The 19,242-nt window shown below is 43.1% G+C and overlaps 1 protein-coding gene across 8 annotated transcripts in view; it reads left to right on the top strand.

Moving 5' to 3' along the window:
* FHOD3 (formin homology 2 domain containing 3) overlaps positions 1-19,242 on the top strand; it is a 492,791-nt gene that overhangs the window by 43,658 nt on the left and 429,891 nt on the right. For all 8 annotated transcript variants that reach the window (XM_033177891.1, XM_033177890.1, XM_033177884.1 and 5 more), the window contains exon 2: positions 15,281-15,387. In XM_033177891.1, the coding sequence (XP_033033782.1) occupies positions 15,281-15,387 (107 nt within the window). The remainder of the gene's footprint in view (positions 1-15,280; positions 15,388-19,242) is intronic.

Here is a 19,242-nt window from a genome sequence, read left to right as displayed (position 1 = left end):
GGTACTTGGTAGCATGTGCTTGGAATGAAGGGCAGTACTGCTCAGCCCAGCCTCCCTGGGGCTGCTGTAAAGGACAGCCCAGGGTCTCTGGATGTTTCCAACCTTCAAGAGAAGCTGGAAACCTGGCTTTTTATGTACTATGCCTTTACTTTTAACTGTTGGCAGCTAACCAAAAGTATTCTAAAATGCCATGTGGGTCACACTGAGTGTTGCAGTGTTCTGCCAGTTGTAGAACGCTGATGTCCCGCAGGCCCCCATCGTTTCACAGCTGTGATAGATAACAGGCCGGCCCAATATTCTGCTACCGGCTTGGCTCTGAGGCTGGCTTTCTTTATCCCTTAAGGGCTGTTTTCTGGGGATGGTATGGAGTGGCTTGTGAGTTCTGGGTTTTCCTGGCCACCTGGCAGCTTACCCTCTAGTATTCTTAAAAGCTTTTCCTAGAAGTCTGCAGTCATGGCCAGCTGGACTTCCCTGAAGTGTGGCTTCTGCTCCTTCGTATCACAGATGCCAGGTGGAGCTAGATTCTTGGCCCATTTGTGTGTTTTACCTGGATTTCAGTGGGCCTACCCTTGGACCCCGGGACATACTCACTCAGCCTGAAGGGTACCGTGTGGATAAATGTGACAAAGTAGTAAGGAGAGCTGGGCACTGGCTACAGAGGGGAAAGTTCTGAACAGATTGGGAATCATGAGTTTCTGCTCTTGGTTTTCAGCCCAACCTGAGACTTCTGCTCTCCCCCTGCCCAGGGGAGCTGAAGTGGTGGTGTCTCTGGCACCTTTTCTCAGGGTGGGGCCCCAGGTTCCTGCATCAGGTCATCTATGGGTGGTAGAAAATGTGACATGTCCCGGGCCCCACCTGCTCAGACCCACAGAATTAGGAAATTGGGGTATGTTCCAGGAATCTGCATTTTAAATGCTCTTGGGAGGTTGATGGAGGGATGGCAGGGCACTGGGCAGTAGTGTCTTGTGATTCCAAGTCATATTCTATGGGCCCCGCCATCCAGGAATGCAAGCAGATGAGGGGAGGCAGCAGTCGACTGGCCGCTCTGGATTCACAGCCCAGAATCCAACAGGAAGTGTTGAGTGTGGCCTGCTCTGGGAACGACTCCATGGGTGTGTAACGAGTGCAGTTGCACAGGGCCCCATATGCAGAAGGGGGCTCTGCACTTGGAATTTAATGCAATGTGGCTCTAGTCTTGAAATTCTTAATTTTATTTCTGAAGTTGTGTCTTTTAAGCAAACGCCAATGGGACAGTGGAGCAGGTGCTGGGGGCTTGGTGCTTCTGCCTCCCTATTCCCTGTGATGGGTGGTCTGCTGCCCACTTCATACCCTGCCCAGGGACTTCTGCTGCTCTTCACCCAGCAGGGGCCTGGGTGCAGGTGCAGAGAAGGTTGGGGTTGGGCATGTTCCTCATATGGAGAGTGGTGGGGCTGGGGCTGTGGGTACCTGTGAAACTCTACATATGTCCAGTGAGTATCCCCATGCCTGAGGAAGTGCAATAGTAAATAGCAGATTTTAAAAAACACCATGGGAGGTCAAAAGAGACTGTTGACAAAAGGAGAATGATTTTTTTTTTTTTTTTTTTTTTTGAACATTAGGCCCCACATTTTTGGTGTAGCTACAAATTATGTAGCTGATCTGAGTGATCCTATGCATAAACCCTGTTCTTACTGGATCTACTTTATTAGTGGCTCACATTAATGAAAGAATGCGCCCCTTCCCCTAGGTTTTTGCTTTCTCTCTCTTTCACCAACTCTTCATTCTGATCATACTGAAAGTCTTTCATATGTTTGTAAGTTTCTTTATATATTGTAGTATTTTTGTTTGAATGAATGTGAACAACAGGGATTTTTAAATATAAAGCAATAACATATTAAAAGTCCTTGTAAACTTTATGCAAGAGCTTTGACAATTTAAAGAGAATCAGTAAGAGTTATCCTATTTATGTGGTTTATCCAATAATTGTTCAATTTTTAACTGCGTGAATTTGGTTATGTAGTTTAGTCATCTAGGAGTGGTTTGCATTGCCTCACTTTGTTAGGCAGGATAATAATAAATAAGCAGGATATGCTTGGGACCCGCTGTGTGCACTGTGAATGTTTGCAGAAGAATAGGAGGTGGGGATTGGAGCATACATATTTTGGCAAAGGTTTTTGTTGTTTGAAGGTTGAGCAGCTGGTAACACTAGACCTAATTATTCCAGATGTTGTAGTCTGTGTCGCACTTGACCTCTCATCGACGTTTTCCGGTTGACCATGTTCTATTTGAAGCACGCTTCCCTTGGTTTGTATGACAGCTTTTTCTTGTTTTTTTCTCTGATTCTCTCTGGCTGCTGCTGCTTAGTCTCCTTTTCTTTGATGCAGCCTGTAAATGTTGTTTGCTGATGACTTCGTCCCTTGCCTTCCTTTCTTTCTCATTCATTTCTTCTTCTTCCTCTTCCTTATATTCTCTTGCACAGCAGCTAAGAACAACGTCTCATGAGCCATGTCATTTGGATTCAGTTCCTACTAATTGTGTCAATTTTGGGCAAGTTATTTGGCCAAAGTATAGTGTTCTGTGAGCTTGTGCTACAGTTTTATATCAATTAAAGATGAAATAATAACAGTGCCATCCTCATAGGCTTGTGTGATTAAATAATTCATGTTAACTTGTGTTAATTGAATAGTAAATATTTTTAGCTATTAAAAGTTAGAAGTTTGGGCTTCTGCTTTTGACTATAATGAACTAGCTTGTAGCAGACCAATATTCTATCCAGAACAATGGAGAAGCTAGCCAGAGGACCAAAAACATTTGTTTGAAGGCTCTGGAGAACTACCAAGGTGGCCAAAACCCCAGAGAAAAAGGAGACTCAGTGAGGTCAGACTAATTAAGTCTGATATTCTAAGTTGCTTTTCATCTTGATGTATTTACCTGTTCATGAGTGGCAGGTGCAGAGTCTATGAAGGCAAGTAGAAAGTGACTGAGCAGGTTGAGAAGTTAAGCAGAGCTAATAGTTTCATTCTGCTGGGGAGAAAAAAATGGAGATGGGGTTCACCAAGATAGACGGATTCTGTTCAACATTCCAGTCATTCAGTTGGGACCCCTAAAGATTACACCATTGAAATAAGGGCTAACCGAACACATAATAGGCCATACAAATACTGAAACGCAGTTTTGAGTGAGTTTAATCCTTGTTTGGATTAAGGAGATCTATCCTATGGCTTGCGAGAAGCTAAGGAAAATCCTCTCTGAAGGAAAACATTATCCAGAGCCTCTAAATGTTTTAATAAACAATGACTACATTCAATAAAGATTTATTTGATATATCCAGAGACATGACCAAGAATAAAAAAGACCATAGAAACATCTATGTGATCCAGATAACAGAATGATCAGATATGATCTCTAAAACAATTGTGATAAATACATACTAGAAAATAGATTAAGATAAAGAATTTTAACAAAACAAAATAGAGATATACAATATAAATAATCAAATGGAAATTTTAGAAACAACAAATACAAAAATTAAGTATGGAGTAAATGGTTCAACAGAAAATTAGACACAGATGGAGGGAGAATTAATGATCTGAAATATAGGTCAGTAGAAGATATTAAGACCAATTTATGAAGAGCAGAAAATGGAAAATGCAGAAAGGAGCATAAGAAGCATATGAGTCATGGGTCTAAAATATATGTATTAAAATAACAGAATGGGAAAAGAAGGAGAATGAACAACAGCAATATTTGAAAAGGTAATGGCCAATTTTGTAAAATCAACAAATGATGTCAAACCATAAGTTCAAGAAGTGCTGCGATACTAGATAGGAAAATTACAAGGTAATCTGCACACAAACACATTATATTAAAACTTATGGGAATTAAAGGCAATGAAAGCATTAAATGCAGCTAGAGAAAAATAGATTATCTTCAAAAGAGATATATCAGACTTAGCTGATGTTTAAACCAAAATGATGTAAGCTAGAAAGCAATGGAATAACAGTTTTAGAATACTCTAAGAAAATAACTGCTAACCTAGCATTCTTTTTATAGCAAAAACATCCTTCAAAATGAAAGTGATATGACACAAAAAGCACAAAGAACAAGAGAAAATAGGTAAATTGTACTTCATCAAAGTTGAAAACTTCTGTGCCTCAAAGGGCATCATGAAGAAAGTCAAAAACAATCCATGCAATGGGAGAAGATTTTTGCAAATCACGTATCCGATAGAAGACTTGTATTAGAATATGTAAGAAGCTCTTACAACTGAACAACAAAGACAAATAACACAATTTTAAAATGGGCAAAAGATTTTAATAGCTATTTCTTCAGAAAAGATATACGCATGCCCAATTAATACATGACAAGATGATCAAAACCGTTAGCCATCAGGAAAATGCAAATCAAAACCATGAGATATCAGTTCACATTTATTAGTATTGCCATAATAAAAAAGGCAAACAACAACTAGTGTTGGTGAGATTGTAGAGAAATTGGAAACTTCAAACATTGCTGGTAGGAATGTAAAATGATACAGCCACTTTGGAAGACGGTCTGACATTTTCTTAAAATGTTAATGACCCAGCATTTCTGCTCCTAGGTATATACCCAAGAGAAGTGAAAGCGTATGTCTACATAAAAACTTGTACACAGACAAATGTAATAGTAGTATTATTCATAATAGCCAAAAAGTGGAAACAGTCCAAATGTCCATCAACTGAGGAATAGATAAATAAAATGTGATATATCCATGCTTTGAAATATTATTCAGAAATAAAAGGAGTGAAATACCAATAAATGCTACAGCATAGATGAAGCTCATAAAACATTACACTTAGTGAAAGAAACCAGTCACAAAAGACCACTGCTGTAGTTTGGATGTTGTCCCCTCCAAATCTCATGTCAAAATTTGATTCCTAGTGTTGAGAGTGGGCATAAGGTGAGGTGTTTGGGTCATGGGGATACATCCTTCAAGAACAGATTAATGCCTATGGTTGGGGGAGAGTGAGTTCTTACCCATATTTTTTCCATGCAAGAGCTGGCTGTTAAAAAAGAGCCTGGTACCTCCATCCTACCTCTTTTGCTTCCTGTCTCACCATATGATCTCTGCACATGCTGGCTTCCCCTTTGCCTTTTGCCATGAGTGGAAGCAGCCTGAGGCTTTCACCACATGCCCAGTCTTTCAGCCAGCAGGATTGTGAGCCAGATAACCCTTTTAAAATTATCAATGACCCAGTCTCAATCTGGGATTTCAGCCATCGTGTTTTTATTAACACCCAGTGCCCTGAATCTATTTCTTTATTCACCACCTTTTATAGACAAACATGTTAAAAACAAATCCCAGTTGTGGCCTGGCACAGTGGCTCATGCCTGTAATCCCAGCACTTTAGGAAGGTGAGGAAGGAGGATTGCCTGAGCCCAGGAGTTCAAGACCAGCCTGGGCAACATGGCGAGACCTCATTTTTACTAAAAGTTAAAAAATTAGCCAGGCGTGGTGATGCACATCTGTAGTCCCAGCTACTCGGGGGGCTGAGGCAGGACGGTCACTTGAGCCTGGGAGGTCAAGGATGTGGTGAGCTGTGTTCATGCCACTGTACTCCAATATGGGTGATAGAGTGAGACCCTGCCTCAAAACAAAAAACAAAACCGAAAAACCAAAAACCAAATCCTCATTGTATCCTATCTCCCTGCCCCCAGACAGCTGTTAGTCCCGTGTTTGCCATGTTAATGCAAATGGTAAATGGTACTGCCAGTTAACTAATTTGCTCAAGCAAGAAACTCAATATTTTGCCTCTCTATGTTGGACACCACCATATCCAACCAGTCACTCAATCCTCTAACTTTTCCTTTCTCTCTTTCATGCCCTCCTTCCCTATACCACCCCTCTCCCTTTCCTTCTCTCCATTTCCACTGGATTCACCATTTTCCAAGCCACATTCAAATTGCCTCTGATCCTAGTGGTGGCTTCTCCATTTGTCTTCCCTCTTTCATCCCCACACTGCAAAGCTGGTTCTGCACATACCTGCTCACAGCCATTCCATTTCATGGCTTCTTATTGCCCTAGAAACAAGGCTAGTCTGCTTTGGCCAGAGAGGCTCCCCCTCCATGGCTGGTGGCCTGTCTCCCTTCGCTGACTTAACTGCTCACACTCTGTGACAGGACTTTTGCATCTACTGTGCTTCAGTCCCTGCATCCCACATCCCCTCCTGAAGAAAACAAGAACAGAAACAACACAGACAACTAACTCATTATGCCTCCTCACTTCCTCAACTGCCTTGGGTGATCAGTCCTGTCCACAGCCCCGAGTGCTCCCGAGGACCTAGTCTGTCTTGCTTGGGGCTGTCTGTCTCCCCAGGACACAGTGTAGTGTGTGGCATGGAGAAGAACAGGAAAAGACTATTAATCTGAATGAGTTAACAAACCAGTGGTCATAATAATCCTGAAACATAGTGTTGATACGATTTTCAGCTTGAATAAAGTGAAACGGAAAATGGCAAGAGGTGCCTATAGACATAAGTAAAAAATATATTCTAGCTTTTTCAAGGGAAATTGTGATGTGTTTTTGGCTATTTAATGATAGTAAAATATTTTAAAATAATTCAAATATTTACCTATTTACCAGACTATCACTCTCTCTAAATTTAAGCTCTGAGTGGGAGATGCGTGACCTTTGTCTTTCTTGCAGAATTTGATAGAGGCCCTTGCCTTTGGTTGGTGAGCTGGACTCTTTTGTTGACTTAAATAGAAATCTGGGGTTTATTGGGAAACTGCTTAAGTCAGTTTCAAGACATTGCTTCTCTTGCTTGGTGGCCGCAAAGAACGTAACTTATTGAATGTTTCTGAGAAAGTAAAGTCCAACTGCTTTCAAAGTAAATACATTTATGTTATTTCATAACCCATGTATGCTGGGTCGTCAAAAATATCCTTGTTTCATCCTAAAACATTTATTAAAGTAACTATGATGTGCTCATTTAGAAAAGGCCAAATGGGCCACTAAGAACTTAAAAGTTTAAAAATGATCTGTTGGGGTTAGCCAACAGGAACTGCTTTCTTCTGATATTATGTGACTTGATTTCATGTAGTCTTTCTCTTAAGAAAATTGACCAAGCATTACTTGTATTTTTAAAACATGTAAATGTAATTACATTTTTTATGTGAAATGCATTATACGTACAAAGGAATACATGTGAGGAGTATGCATAGTTTGAAGGTTAATGAAATGAATACCACATTCTCACTATAACCTTAGGAAATAGCAGAGGACAACCCCAGAGTGTGTGCCCTGTGTCTTGTCCCTTTGCAGTGGTTGTTACGGGTTAAGGGGGAATCACAGTCCGTAAAAGCTAGAATGATTGAACCGAGTTTTGTGTTGGTTTTATTAAGACTTGTGAAAGGGACACGTGGCACTGCTTGTTGGAAAGCTGTCTTTCCTGACATTTTTTGCTTGTCCTTTAAGTCCAGTTTCTTGTCTCTGCTCCATTTAGAAGGAACCACAAAATCCAAGGAAGCCACAAGCTTCATGGCTGCCTAGCAACAAAAGTACCATTTGAAGGAGGAAACAGGCGTAGCTGTATTGCAACTGACCAGATGGAACATGCTGACTGCTTTTGGACTGCTCTTAAAGCTGTATGTGCCTGAAGTGGGGCAGTCAGGGGACCCATAGTCAACCTGGCCCTGGAGAGAGGTGGGGCCGGCAGCAACACTTCATTTATGAGCCAGGAGTGGGTCTGGCTTTGTGGGCATGTGACTGATGGAGTCAGAAGGGCCCCGTGCTTAAGGTTGCTATCTTGAAATTCTTCCGAGTTTTATCTTTCCATTTGCATTTTGAAAGTGAAGTTCCATGGGTCCATGGAGCACGCTCTAGGGGTTTGGGGCTGCGTGTGGTCTAGCCTCCTGCTGTCTCCTCTCCTCCCTGGGAGGGTCCTTGGCTGACTGCTCCCTCACTCCCCGGTGCTCCAGGCTCTGTTTGGGTTCGCCTTCCTTGCTTTTACCCAGCAAGTGCTGCTGCTGTCCTCTGCCCCCAGCAGGACTTTGGGCTCAGGGAAGGTCAGGGAAGCAGGACTTTGGGCTCGGGAAGGTCAGGGAAGCAGGACTTTGGGCTCAGGGAAGGTCAGGGAAGCAGGACTTTGGGCTCAGGGAAGGTCAGGGAAGCAGGACTTTGGGCTCAGGCATGTCCTTGCTCTGTGGCATGTCGGGGCTGGGCAGGTAGTGACCAGCGCTGCCTTGAGCCTGCAGTGTTGTGGTGCATTCAGTGGGCAACTTGAAGGGGGCAAACCTCTCACCAACCTGCCATCAAGGTGCAGAGCACATGGAGTGTGAAAGTTGTTCTCCCTGTCGGCTGTGGGTTGAGGTGGCAAGCTCATGGAAAGAGGAGGGTGACATAAAGTCAGAACCCTAAAGTTGCTCCTGAGCCTATGAGTCAATTGGAAAGTTCTGGTTTGGGCCAGTTTGGCCAATTTCTCCTGAGCTGTCTCATGTGTCTGTCATGTGGGTCATCTGGAGGCTTGACCATCCAGGCTGGCCTTGCGTGACATGTGGCAGTTGGCAGGCTGTGAGCAGGGGTGGCAGGAGCAGCCAGGCCCAAGTCTTTCACCCTCCAGCAGGGAACCCCAACATCTTCAGGTAGAGGCAGAGCTCCAAGAGCAGCAAGAGAGGACAGCCCCAGTGAGCAGGTGCCTTCCAGGTCTCTGCCAGGTCACATTTGACACTGTCCATTAGCCAAAGCAAGACACAGGCCACCCAGATTCCAGGAGTAGAGGAAGAATCTGCCTCTAGAGGGAAGTTGGTGCAAAATCACATTGGGAGGATGTAGATGCAGGGATGGGGGAACCAGTGAAGTCCCAGGATCACTTGCGCTTTCCATTAGGTTTACTTTTTTCTTTTTAAGATCAGAATGCTTTTCCACTTCTAAACTCTAATCAAAATTAGTTTAAAGAGTAGCTCTAGTATATATATTTATAGAACGGTTCTGTGCAAATCTATTTCAGGATTACACAGAAATTTTATTGCCTGGGCTATGGATCACTGTGGACCTGCTGCCAAAACCTAGATAATCATTAAGCTACCCCACTAACATGCTAGTTCACTGGCCTAAGAAAAAGAAAGAATACATAAATCGAGACGTGACATCAGCCTTCTTTGAGATGTTTGGGTTTTTTTTTTTTTTTTTTTCAGGATGGTGAGTCTGCCCTTTCTGTTTTTTCTTTAGATGACAGTCTCACTCTGTTGGAGTACAGTGGCGCAGTCTTGGCTCACTGCAACCTCCGCCTCCCCGGGTCTAACGATTCTCCTGCCTGAGCCTCCTGAGTAGCTGGGATTACAGGTGTGGCACCATCATACCGGCTAATTTTTGTTTGTTTGTTTGTTTTGGTAGAGATGGTGTTTCATCATTTTAGCCAGGCTGGTCTCAAACTCCTGACCTCAAGTGATCTGCCTGCCTTGGCCTCCTGAAGTTCTGGGATTACAGGCATGAGGCACCATGCCTGACTTGCCCTTCCTTTTTGACTGTACTATCTCTGCAGGAACAGTTAAAAGAACCTCAGAGTGACTTTGCATAGTGTCTCTACAAGGAGTGGAAGGCTCTTTCTATGTCTCCAGGGAATGAGATTCTGCTTTACTGGTGTGTTTTAACCCAGGCAGAGTGGCACAAAATCCTGGATATTTAGACGGACACTTACTGTGGATCTGAGACTGGCTGCCTGCTGAGCACCCTGCCTCTCACCAGAATCCTGGCCACAGGTTTACAGCCCTAACTGTGTGAGCCTGCAACCCAATCTGAAGTCCTTCTGTTGCACTGCTGTCACTGCCCCTAAATTTCCTTAATCACCAGACTTCTATAATAGCCCTGTAATGTTATTTTCCTCCATGGCTCCTGGCTTTGTCTTATGTCCTGAAGTGCCCGGCAATGTCCTGGCCACCAAACCTAGAGCCAAGAAAGGACTGCAGGGGACATGCTGCCAGGGGATCAGGGTTGACATGAAAATTGTCAGAGTCAGGAAATTCCAGGTCCCTTAAGTCATTTGGGAAGACATTTGACAGGAAAGGCCAAGGAATGGGATCAGATTGCCTCTGTGTAAGTAAGAATTGAGATTCCCCGGCGGGGACTGGTCTGGCAGGGAGGTGTCTGAGTTTTCCACTCTGTAGGGAAAGTTTCGATATATCTGTCTAAGTCTGTATAATAACTGGATTGGAATTAATCAACACTCACTGTCTATTCATATTGTTTTTAATTCTTCGAAATGTTTATAACTGTTACTTCGTTATCACTGACAAAATTGAGGAATTCATTTAGTGTACCTGTTAATTTGCTTATTAAAATAATTGCTAAACATGACCCCGTCCCCACAAATTTAGGGACTTTTGCTGTTTTCAATGTATCGGTCCAGCCAGGAAGCACTGTATTCTTCCTCCTTCGCTCATGTGATGGTTTAAATATTAACCTCCTGTGTCTTGGGTATAATGATGGGTGGGGTTTGTGTGGTGGAGTGGCTCGGGTGGTGTGTGTTGACTTGTTTGCTGTCTTCACAGCCCCTGTGTTGTTAGGATCCCCTTTGCACACGCATATCTTGTCTCCCAAAGGGCAGCCCCTCTTCCTATAACCCCGCTGTGAGGACTCCACACGAAGTTCCTGAGAGATCAAGAGATGCAAATTATTTTCTTTTTCAGTTGAGGGACTCAGTAACACAAAAGGGATGGGCCTGCCCACCCATTCATTAGGGATTGGGGTTGTGATATCTGGCGTAGGAGGTAATGGCAGCCTCTATCCTGAACGGGGGACTCGGGCAGTTCCGTGGAGGATGCTTAGCTCTCTGCTAATGATAGCAGAAGGAATATAACTGAGGATGAACGTCCACCCATTTTGACAGTTGATTTAGTTGGTGTTTTATTCTCTTCTGTGCTTGATTTGTGTGTTATACTTAAACGATCTTTTTGAGGGAAGGAAGTGATTATGTGTTCCTTGGTGCCCTGCCTGTGCCTGACATATAATTTTGTTAAAATTGAACTGTGGAAATAGTAGTAGTTATGCTGCCCAGAATGTGAGAAGAGGAATGGTGAGAACAGGCTATTTTGCTAAGATTTGGGGATTCTGCTGTCAGAGGCTGGGGAGATTATGGGGCTTCCTGTTACAATCTGGGGCAGGCACGAAGCACCTTGAGGCAGATACCTGGCAGGCCAGGGTGAGTGTCCAGAAAGGTGAGATATTTGTCTTGGGCTACTGGGAATAAAATCTGAAGATGTGAGATGGAAATGATATGCAAAAGAGCCCAGATGGGGCTACATCTGCCAGCCACTAGTACATCCCCACCTCCTCCCAGTCTAAGGAGAAGAGCTTAGGGCTTAGGCAGGGCTGGTGGAGACTGATAAGCCTGGATAAGGGTCTCTGTCTTTTCATCTCTGCTATCTCTGCTTTAGGTACCTCAGCTGAATGGCCAAGAGCAGTATGTGCTGGTGCTGGCCTGGGTGACCTGCAAGATTGATTGTCAAATTCTCAGGAATTTTGTGAGCCACTTGTCAAACATAGCTTTTGCTAAAAATTAAATTGGCTAGGCACAGCAGTTCACATCTTTAATCTTTTTTTTTTTTTGAGACGGAGTCTCGCTGTGTCGCCCAGGCTGGAGTGCAGTGGTGCGATCTCAGCTCACTGCAAGCTCCGCCTCCTGGGTTCATGCCTTTCTCCTGCCTCAGCCTCCTGAGTAGCTGGGACTACAGGGGCCCGCCACCATGCCCGGCTAATTTTTTTGTATTTTTAGTAGAGACAGGGTTTCACTGTGTTAGCCGGGATGATCTTGATCTCCTGTCCTTGTGATCCACCTGCCTGGGCCTCCCAAAGTGCTGGGATTACAGGCGTGAGCCACCCCACCCCACCACATCTTTAATCTTAACACTTTGGGAGGCCGGGGCGGGAGGATTGCTTGATGCCAGGAGTTCAAGACCAGCCTGAGCAACAGTGAGACCCCTCCTACAAAAAAGCAATGATAATAATAAATAAAAATAAAATAAATTTTAAATAAGAATTATAGAAACTCACAATTGAGCAGATTATATTAAAAACAAAGGTTATAGACATTCCAAGTGTTTCACTTCCTAATTATTTTCCTCCATTCTGCTACCTCTGCTCTCCCAGTTATTTAGATCTTACTGCTCTCCCAGTTATTTAGATCTTTCCTCCATTCTGCTACCTCTGCTCTCCCAGTTATTTAGATCTGTGTGGTAGAAATTCTGTATACTGGTGAGCTTCCGCACACCTCTTTCTAACCCCATGCTCGGCGACTATGCATTGGTAGCTTGAAACAGGCTCTGGTGGGAGTATTTATGCCACATTCATGCATATGCTTGGCTTCTCTCCAGACAGCACTTCTTCTTGCTCTTGGTTCTCTCCCTCTGGCTGAGTGTGGACCACAGGCTCAGAATGACTCAGACCTCCTTGAGGAGAAGCAGAAACTCTTTATCCCAGTGCTTCTCTCTTTAAGCTCGTATGTTTCCACGGGTTGAGGAAAAGGACATTGTGATGGCTTAAAGAGCTTTCGTCATTCCATCTTTCAGTCTGTTGATTATATGTGGGATTAAAAATAAGCAATGTGTTGATACTATCAGCTGAACACACTAAATCAGCTTTCTTAGTTAATAACAGCAGTAGAAATTAAAGCGAGAATGAGCTGCCAGTGATTACAGCCAGACACATGGTTCACTGTACGTGTCAACAGGTCCAATTTCCACTGGAATTTTCCACCTGGAATGATAAAGTCTGATTTCAGTCCACTGGTGATCATTGGCTCAGGAGACACCTTCTGCAGGAAACTCTTCCTGCCTGCTGCTTCCACAGAGTAGGGGAGGCAGCTCCTGCGTGTTTCCCCCAAACCCTGGGCACACCTTTGACACTACAGTACAGAGAGGTTGGCCAGTTTGTATTAAATGCCTTCTCAAATCAGATGATCCATCTGTAAGATGCTGCTCAAGAACGCTGAAATTCACCAGCAAGCCTTTAGTAATTATGAGGTACGGTCTGCTATTAGAGAAATAAAACAAGTGAATCAAATAGGATTAACCCCTTCAAATGACTTAACTAGGTATTTCTCACAAGTAATAAAGAAGAAATTCCTTTCATTCTGTTGCGGATAACCAGAAACAAGGAACTGCGGGGTTTCTAACAATAATTAACAGCCTGTTATAGATGCTGCTTCTAAACATGATGACAGTTTGCATTTCTCTTATTGAGGATAATAGCAAAACTTTCCCATTAAAACCAAAAACTAATCCCTTATTTGAAATCTCACTTATAGCAGATTATCAAGCATTTATCTAGATGATTTAAAGTAACCACATATTTGCCTCCACTTTTCCCCAAGCTGTCATTTTGGAATAATAGCCTAACTCACAAGAAGATGAATTGAGTCACTCTTATAGCTCAATAAATCAAGCAGGAGGGTATGAGTTTAGATTTCCTCGTAATATTAATCTCAATCTTCTTTGGTAAAATTATTTTCCTCTATTTTTAAGAGTAATCATTCTGTATGTAATATAACTCTAATTGCTACCTGTAGCAACCACAAAACCTTAATGAGTTAGCACAGCAAAGGCACGTTTCTTGATCCTGTCACAGTTCAGGATGGGTCAGTGGATCTGGGCAGCAAAGTGCTCTCTTCCATGTAGTGACTCAGGAACCCAAACTCCTTGCATGTGGGGCTCTGCTGTTTTCTAGGTTTCAAAGTCTCCTCTGGCTCCTCTGCATCTGGCCATAGGCAAGAAAAGAAAAGTGGACAGTTGTGCAGAGGTGTTATGGCCAAGCTTGTTGGGGGCCTTCTTTTCACTTTCACCCACATTCTGTTGATCAATACTCAGTTATGCAGCCAGAGCCCAACTCTAAGGCAAGGCTGTGTGCCTGGGGAGAAAAGGGAATGGCATTGGTAAACACATTTGTTCAGTCAATTTTGCACCATGACAAAATTTTCAAGTTCTTTGTGGTCTTGGGCTATAGAGAGGATGCAGAGTGTAGTGGTTGAGACTGTGTCCTCAAATCAAACTGCTGGTATCCAAATTCCATCTCTACCATTTACTAGATGGTGAATTGGGCAAGTAACGTAGCCTCTCTCTGTGCCTCAGGGTCCTCCTCTGTAAAATGAGGAAAATAGTAGAACGTATAGAGTTTGTGAGAGAATCAACTGACTTTCCATGTACAAATGTTTAGAACAGTGCCCAGAATATAATGAACAAAATATAAATGTTTGTAAAACAAAATGTTTGGCTGGATGTGGTGGCTCACGCCTGTAATCCCAGCACCTTGGGAGGCCAAGGTGGGTGGATCACCTGAGGTCAAGACCAGGTTGGCCAACATGGCAAAAGCCCGTCTCTACTAAAAAATACAAAAAATTAAGGGGGCATGGTGGTGGGTGCCTATCATCCCAGCTACTTGGGAGACTGAGGCAGAAGAATTGCTTGAACCGGGGAGGCAGAGGTTGCAGTGAGCCGAGACCATGCCATTGCACTCCAGCCTGGGTGCGACTCTGTCGCCAAAAAAACAAAAAATAAATATTTTGAAAAATGAGATCTGTACGTGTGCCTATAATCCCAGCTACTTGGGAGGCTGAGGCAGGAGAATCACTTGAACCCGGGAGGTGGAGGTTGCAGTGAGCTGAGATCGAGCCACTGCACTCCAGCCTGGGTGACAGAGCGAGACTCCCTCTCAAAAAAAGTAAAAATAAAATAAAAATTAAAAAAAATGAGGTTAGTAACAAAGAGACTTAATTTCCCGTGTGCTATGTTGTAATTTGGGTATATTGCCATTCAGTTGGAGGATGTTTCAGTTCAATTGTAAAAATACTTTATTGAGCAACATTATTTGTAATGTGCAGAGTACGACCATAGAATCTGAATAAGCAGGCTCGTCACTGAATCAAAGGAAACAGCATATTTTCCCCACCAAATTTGCCTTTTAAGTTCTGTGACTCAATCCATGGTCACATCAGCGTCGTGATCTCGATTTCCTCTCTTGAAATGCCAGGTCTCATCTGGGCCCCTGAGAGTGGAAAAAGGTGCTGGCCCAGGACCAAAAAGGCTCCTTCAGTGGCCTGGGGCCCAGGGGATGCTGTCGATGTCACTCTGTTAAGAGATGCCTCATCTATCCACTCGGTACTCAGATCGTTCCTGATCTATTTGCACTAACATACTAGCTTTCGAGTTATGATCCACATTTCAGAATATTGCTTGATTTTACAAAACACATGAGGGCAATATGATGCAATTTCTCCATATGTAGTCCCCATCTGAGGAGCAGGTTGGGTATAACAGGCTCTTTCTCTTGCAGCTGGATGACTGTACTCTGCAGCTCTCTCACAATGGCGCCTACCTGGATTTGGAGGCCACCCTGGCAGAGCAGCGGGATGAGTTGGAAGGCTTCCAGGATGACGCTGGGTAAGAGCAACTGTTGACCCTGCTGACTGGTCCCCACCTACCAGGAAATGGGGGTACATTGAGGCCTTAAAATATTTAGGAGGAACTACCATGGCTTTGACCTTCTCTTAATTCTCAATCACACATGAGGGAGATGTAAGTGACTCATCAGTGGTGACTGCAGACCCGTTTCCATTTTGAGTAACTTTACTTGATGGGTGCTCGGGAGTAGCCTTTCCTAGGAACATTTGTGGTAATCAAGCACATGGTATTTATATTCTAAGTTATTTTAAAATCATATATCACAATTAAATAGATATTTTCCAGCCAGCTGTGGTGGCTCACACCTGTAGTCCCAGCTACTCGGGAGGCTGAGGTGGGAGGATCGCTTGAGCCTGGGAGGCCGAGGCTGCAGTGAGTCATAATTGTGCCACTGCACTCCAGCTTGGATAAAAGGGCAAGACCTTGTCTCTAAAAATGAATAAATAAATAGATATTTTCCAGATTTTAGTGGATTCGCAACTATTTTAGATATTGTATTCAATGATAATTTACTGGATATTTTCTTAGCAGATGCTCTAGAAGATAGTTTTATATGGTATCATCTTTTAAACTCATTACTGTGGAAAAAATAATTAATTATGTTAATGTCAACTTACTTTTTGCCCATACCTAGAATTGCTTAATACGCTTGCTGAATAAAGAAATACTCTGAGTCCAAATAAAGCAATATGCTCATAAAAAAATCAGAGATGTGCACAGAAAGTGAAACCTCTCTAGGAATATACCCATATAAGTAGCCATTCTTATATTTGCTAGATTACTGAAATAGCCTCTTATATTTGCTAGATTACTGAAATAGGGCCCCACCTTTCTCCTTCTTATTTTTATTTATTTATTTTTTGAGACAGGGTCTCACTCCAGCTGTCCAGGTTGGAGTGCAGTGGCATGATCTCAGCTCACTGCAGGCTCTCGAGTAGCTGGGACTGCAGACACGTGCCACTGTGCCCAGCTAATTATGTGTGTGTGTGTGTGTATGTTATGTATGTTATGTATGTTATTTGTGTGTGTGTGTGTGTGTATGTTATGTATGGAATCTTGTTGTGTTGCCCAGGCTGGAGTGCAGTGGTGTGATCTCGGCTTACTGCAACCTCTGCCTCCCAGGTTCCAGTGATTCTCCTGCCTCAGCCTCCCAAGTAGCTGGGACTACAGGCACGCACCACCATGCCTGGCTAATTTTTGTATGTTTTAGTAGATATGGGGGTTTGTCATGTTGCCCAGGCTGGTCTTGAACTCCTGAACTCAAGCAATTCACCCTTAGCTTCCCTAAGTGCTGGGATTACAGGTGTGAGTCACCATGCCCAGCCTACTTCTTATCCATCTCGAACCAAGTGTATCTCTGATTTCATCACCCTCCTCTTCAGGAAACTTAAGAGGTTCCCTGATACTTTCCAAATAATGCTCAGCTATCTTAATCTGTTGTCCAGGAGTCCCCAAAAGTTGTTTGAAACCACTTTGTCTGAGTTAAAAATATGGTCCACTGGATACTATCTGGGAGTTCTCATTTTTCACAAATAGCTCAATTAATGGAGAAAAATTGGAACCTTCTTAGTTTCATGTAGCTATTTGACTTTAGTATATACTGATGGCTTCCTGGGTTTCCCCTGTTTTAACACCCTTCACAATTTATGATCATTGATTATGCTGCTAGTTGCCCCTCTTCTCTGCTGCTAACACTCCACTAGGCCAGAACCATGCCTGTCTGAATGTCCAGTACTTGACATTTTCTCAGCATGTTTCAGGCACTTAGCAAATACTGGTGGCCAGGTGAATGGCCCATTGCCAGAATGGATTCCTGAATAGCATGGCCACATGCACCAAAAAGACCAAGGTCCTTGTTAGGATTCAGCAAGGTGCTCTGAGGATACCCTTCTTGTCTCCAGAGTGGTAGTAGTAAGGGGCACACCAATAGTATGTGAGAAAGGATCCTGGAAACCACTATAGGCTGGGCATATGAGAGGGGTATCTTAAGTCACACCAGATTCTACTTACTGCTATATTTAAAATTAACACTATTAGGCTGACAGACTTGGGGAAGTTCCGTTGCAATAGTTTTTATCAAGTATTTGACAGTGACATCCTTTCATATAAGTTGTCAGAATGCAGGCTAGATGATAGTGTAATTGAATGACTTCATGGCTCATTGATCAAACAGACCCCGGGAATGTTATGAATAGATCATTGTCAGCTTGAAAAATGTCTCTAGTGGTGTTATGCTTGATGACTTTGTTCTCATTTTTGTTTTCTTCTTTTTTATCAAAACTTGAATGATTTGGAGATGGCAGCTGAGAAAAAAAGTGCTAATGTATTGATAAAAGCAATAAGAATAAAGGGTGTGAGAGAAGAGTAATATTTTTGGATCAGCTACTATGCCAGATACTATATTAGGCTCCCTATTCACAGGCTCTTTAATAATTAATTATCATACTAGTCAAGTAATTGGATTTTATTGTCTCAGTTTTTCATCTGAGAAAACCAAGGGTCAGGAGTTAAATTACATGTCTGGGGTGGCAAAGCCAAGTTTGAACACAGGTGTGACCAATTCCCAAGACTATGCTCTTCTGCCATCCCAGGGGCTTCTGGGCAAAGGTCCTTTAGGTTCTATGCAACATGTACATTTGCGCCTTTGGTGGCATGAGATTGGTTCCTGCAAGGACAATTGGTCCTGGTCTAAAACACTGTCTCCAGTTGAAACAGCTTTGTTGCCATCATCCATCACTGACGCTACAGTTTGCCTGGGCAACACCTGTCTCCAGATGCTGGCAGTTCCTCCACAGCTGTTCCTAAAGAGCCAGAGCATCCTGCTGTAAGCTCCCCAGAGTAGATCCTGGTGCTTGTATTCTCACTTTGTTCCCTCTAAATCATCACTTGGCCATGAGTCCATTGAATAGGTAGAGGTTGAATGCCATTTCTGTACTCTAGTAGCTAGGGTTGCTGGGAAAATGGGTTATGGCAAGATGAGAAGGTGGGACTCAAGACTTGGGAAACTGCAAACAAAGGAAGGTAGCCCAAAAGATATTGGATAGTTACACATTTAAAATTTGTTTAGAAAAATTTAAATTTTTAATTATTTTTGATAGGGTCTTTGTTTGTCACCCAGGCTGGAGTGCAGTGGTGCAATCATAGCTCACTGCAGCCTCCATCTGCCAGGCTCAAATGATTCTCCTGCTCTGGCTAATTTTTGTATTTTTCTTTGTAGAGACGGGGTCTCCCTATGTTGCCCAGGCTGGTCTGGAGCTCCTGGACTCAAAACAATCCTCCTGTCTTAGCCTCTCAAAGAGTTGGAATTATAGGCATGCGTAGCTACGCGTTTGACAAGTGTGTCCCCGATCACCCCAGAGTAAGGTTTTGTATCTTTGAAATAGACCTTTTAGGTCCTCTCCTAGATGTGTGGCATTTGACAAAGTCTGTGTATCTCCCATGAGTGGGAGTTAAAATATAATTGCTTCCCGGTTAAGATTTGCCCTTTGGAGGTATGAAAATGGCAAATACCATTTTTTTCTCTTGATTTATTTGTGTCAGTTATAGCAAAATGTCTGCTAATATTGCAGCCATCTAATGAATATGTATGAATCTGTGTGAAAATTGTGATGTTTTTCATACCGTGTGTTCTGAGTTTCCTTGCTGGAGGATTTTGCTTCTTTGTTCTTGTCCATTACCCTGCACTTTTATGCCAAGATTAACTTGTTTAGAATTATCACTCAGGCTCTAGCTAGTCAGAGAATAGGCGAAAGACCTTCAAAAGTGGAAGGACAAAGCAATTATTATGCTAACAAAACAGAACCAGGTCTGTTCACTGCTCATCACCGTCTGAGG

The sequence above is a fragment of the Trachypithecus francoisi genome, unplaced genomic scaffold (genome assembly GCF_009764315.1).
Source record: "Trachypithecus francoisi isolate TF-2019V2 unplaced genomic scaffold, Tfra_2.0 Lachesis_group19, whole genome shotgun sequence".
Taxonomy (NCBI): domain Eukaryota; kingdom Metazoa; phylum Chordata; class Mammalia; order Primates; family Cercopithecidae; genus Trachypithecus; species Trachypithecus francoisi.
The sequence above is the reverse complement of the archived record's forward strand: the minus strand, read 5'-3'. Positions and strand labels throughout refer to the sequence as shown.